We start from the raw sequence: 3,712 nt of genomic DNA, 5'->3' as shown, positions 1-3,712 counted from the left end.
GAGCAGGACATTCAGTGTCTCATACTCTGTCCTTGTATAATCAACATTCTCCTTTCTCAGAGTGTGTCCTAGATTAGCTGGTTTTTGTGTAAGGATTTTACAAAGTCCAGTCCTAATAACTGTACCTTCCACCATCTCACAGAATACATTCCAGGCTGAGTTTCACTTACTTAATCACAAGGTTGTATATGGCAAGGGTCTCCCAAAATTTTGCCCATTGTCCTTCCTTCTTTGCAAAGCAAAATGGTCTTATTTCCTTCCTTTGCAGTTCCAGATTATTGTTCAATGTAGATTGATTTAGAATATGCTCAAGCGCTCAAGTTCTGCCTATTTACTCGCACATCTACCTTGCGACAATCAAATTATTTTGTTAATAGACCAATATTTATGTAACTTTATCATTGTTTTCTAGATTGTCTTCTCATCCAGACATTAAATTTATGATGTTTCTATTTTTTACCATATTTGTAACCACAGAATGAATTAAAAAGGCAAGCCAGAATGTTTTTATTGCTGATGTGTTATTTAATTTTCTTTCAGTGAACATAGCAGAAGAAAATGAATCAACGGACATGGGAGTGATTGTTGGAGCAGCAGCCGGAGTTGTTATAATATTGCTCATAATTCTGGGTCTAATCTACCTCCGGTTGTAAGTATTTAATTTCTTCCTTTCTTCAAAAATAATTACAATTGCTCATAAATTTTGTAATACAGTGTAAAATAAATTTGATCACTGAAAAAGTCTTACTACATCAGAGTTATGCACAACTACAGACCTCTTTTGCAGGTATTATTTATTATGACAGAACAGCTAATTCTCAACGAGTGAGCTTCACATACTATTGTTTATCATATTCATAGAATTTCCGATTGCATTTAGTGAAATGATTTTTAAAGAATTTGTAGAGCTTATTTATACTATTTGTATTATAATGTCTGGCAGACAACATTTATTGATTTTTATAATAGTTTTCACTCAGTCACTTGTCTTTTTTCAACATTTACCACTATGTATTTTTCTTACTACTACAGTCTGCCACTTATTAATTTAATCAATTTTAATGTACAAAGTACCATTTATTCTGCCAGATGCACTTGCATATTAATTTATGTCAGGTGTCAATACTTCATTAGTCAATAAGGTTTCATAATTCAAAAAAAGAAAAATGATAACCACTATTTCCCTTTCACCTCTTAATTACTAAAAATTTTCTGTAAGTGTAATTGATAATAGATTTTGGGTGTTCATGTGACAACGTCATGCATATAGTAGACGGAAGATGCCTCTACATAAAGATATGGAAAATGACCTTTAAAAGGAATAGAACCCAAATCAAATTAGTGTGGTATTCTGGGAATATTGAAGTGGCATCCAGTCAGATCTTGACAAGATAAATTGGTGCAGAGATTATTAGCCAGCTCCAATATGGACCCATGTTTTTTTTATGTTAACAATAGTACCTCTGATTACACAGTTAATGAGCCAATTCAGGTCAGTCAATCAATATCAGAACCGAGAAGAAAACATGCATAGATATGTGATGCGGAACAATCACATCAGTTTAGTCTTGGGAAAGCACAATGACAGACAGCAATTTATTGAAGGATGAAAGTGCAATTTGTTAAAAAATTCTTATAAATACTTGTCTGATGTATACTACATTGCTGTAGAGCTCTCATCTGTAACACAGTTTACAAATTTTCAGGCTACGTATCACTTTTCCCTTCCATATACACAGTTTTTCCTGTTCTAAGACAGTCCTCACACTCAGATACAAATAATGCCACATATAGAGTAAAAAAACTGAATTATTGTTTTGTATTCTAGTGTTCAAGACTTTATTTTATCAAATAAATGTTTACTCATAATCAAAGATGTAAATCTGATTTGATTTTCAGACGTAAGGCAACTCCAGTGAAAGATACTGAAAACATTGAAGGTGCTCTTCGTAAAGAAAATCAGAATGCTGCAGTCATGTCTTATGCAACTTTAAACGGAGGCAGCAGTTACGGCATGCCACCCCACAATGGTGTTTATGAAAACATGCACGAGCATGAAAACTTGTACGATGCTCCCTATGAAGTTACTGGACGTCGCAGTCATTACGAATCTACTCCTATTGGAAGAGACAGGACAAGTCCAGTGGTCACAATCAATGGTGTGGCAGTACGCTGATGAAGAAATGGAAACTAATGCAGTGCACAACCTGTGGCCTGTTCTTGTATTTATAAATTACAAATGTATCTGCATAAAATGTAAATTTTGAGCAGAGAATTTGTGGCATATTTCATGTGACTGTATCAAATGCATGATACAAGTGCTTCACTCCTCCAAAGATACCAATATGCCTACATACATTCAATCAGTGACCATGTATGACACTCCAAGACTGTGTTATGAGTGCCGATGTGTGTATGTGCATCTGTGTGCTTGTCTGTTTGTTTGTTGTATATTTGTGCATTGTCTGTAAATAAAATTATTTTGTAGAAATATTTTGTATAGAAGTGGCTGTGTGAGAATAAAATATATTTGTTATATTTTACAGTATCTCTTGTGTGATATTCACCTAACAGGTTTATTGAAAGTAACATTCATGTGTGCCACGGTTGAGAAGAGTAACAGCTACCCCAACTGAAACTTTACATTCTGATTCGCCATGCACAGTTGTACAAACAATATGTTAGCCAGTTGATCACTTATAGCCCGTGAGACGAGTGATTGGTACTGACAGTTCCGGCGGGCAGACGGCGCTGTTGCCGAACGTGGCTCACAGCGCGCGGCGCCCTGTCTGCTACACGCATTCTCTAGCAGCAGAAATAAAAGCGAGACAAAATACAAGTCGTATTGGTACGCGTGAATTTATTTAAAGTTGATGCTTGAAATATATTAACTCGAAAACTGATAAGAGCTATTTAGTACAAGTATCTAAAATGCTGAAACATAATAAAGTTATTTGTTAAACTTCGCAACTGAAATGAAAACTATTTTCGCAAGTTGTTGAACATTAGCAGTTTTGGTTTCCATTGTTAAGTATTAGCATTATTAATTTGTTCTACTGCAAGCTACAGAATAATTGGTCAGTGTATTAAGAGTTATAATCTGAAGAAAGTACTCACAATATGATGATCTGGTTGTAGATCGATAGCAAACTCCCTCCTTACATTCCTGAATACATTGTAGTTACTGTAATGGAAAAACACCACTCACATCACTGTCAGAATCTGATTTGACATTGTCTTCCTCAGCACTACTCGAACTATCACTGCTCTCTCCCAGATGTATAATTAAATTTTCGATGCATTCTCCCACAACCCCTTCGGTTTTGGCCGCCTCTCTGATGGCACTTGCAGTGCTGTTTACAATTTTAGCCCACATCTCGCTTGTCAATTTATTGATAGCTGCTGGAAGGAGAGTTTCCACTTCGGAGATCGTGAATTTTTTATTGTTTGCAGCAATGTAATTTTTTATCTGCGCCCACACTCCTTCAATTGCATTGAAGTGACAGTGGTATGGAGGAAGCCAAACGATTTCATGCCTGTGCCTTTTAGCAATCTCGTCAATTACATATGTTGGAAATTGAGGTTTCTTTTGTGCCACAATTTCGAGCAGTTCCGCTTTCGTTAAATCTTCTCTGAAATCTACTTTTCGCCGTTTCAACCACTGAATGATATCATCTTTTTTTGTTGCCAAGGTTGGTGCCTTATCGTGAAC

General features: G+C 35.7%; 1 protein-coding gene across 1 annotated transcript; it reads left to right on the top strand.

Annotated features, from left to right (window-relative positions):
- The first annotated feature begins 510 nt into the window (after window positions 1-510).
- LOC124544949 lies at window positions 511-2,548 on the top strand. The gene is made up of 2 exons (XM_047123699.1): window positions 511-649; window positions 1,900-2,548. Exons 1-2 carry the CDS (start codon window positions 573-575, stop codon window positions 2,174-2,176), a joined length of 354 nt encoding a protein of 117 aa, XP_046979655.1. The 5' UTR covers window positions 511-572; the 3' UTR covers window positions 2,177-2,548.
- Window positions 2,549-3,712: the final 1,164 nt, after the last annotated feature.

Source organism: Schistocerca americana, chromosome 1 (genome assembly GCF_021461395.2).
Source record: "Schistocerca americana isolate TAMUIC-IGC-003095 chromosome 1, iqSchAmer2.1, whole genome shotgun sequence".
NCBI lineage: Eukaryota > Metazoa > Arthropoda > Insecta > Orthoptera > Acrididae > Schistocerca > Schistocerca americana.
This window is presented reverse-complemented; position numbering and strand designations above follow the sequence as displayed.

What these genes read in the sequence shown, in the direction of transcription:
- LOC124544949 (XM_047123699.1), top strand. Translation starts at nt 573, where the DNA reads ATGGGAGTGATTGTTGGAGCAGCAGCCGGAGTTGTTATAATATTGCTC. An exon ending in GGTCTAATCTACCTCCGGTT is followed by an intron (nt 650 to 1,899) that starts GTAAGTATTTAA and finishes TTTGATTTTCAG; the next exon opens with ACGTAAGGCAACTCCAGTGA.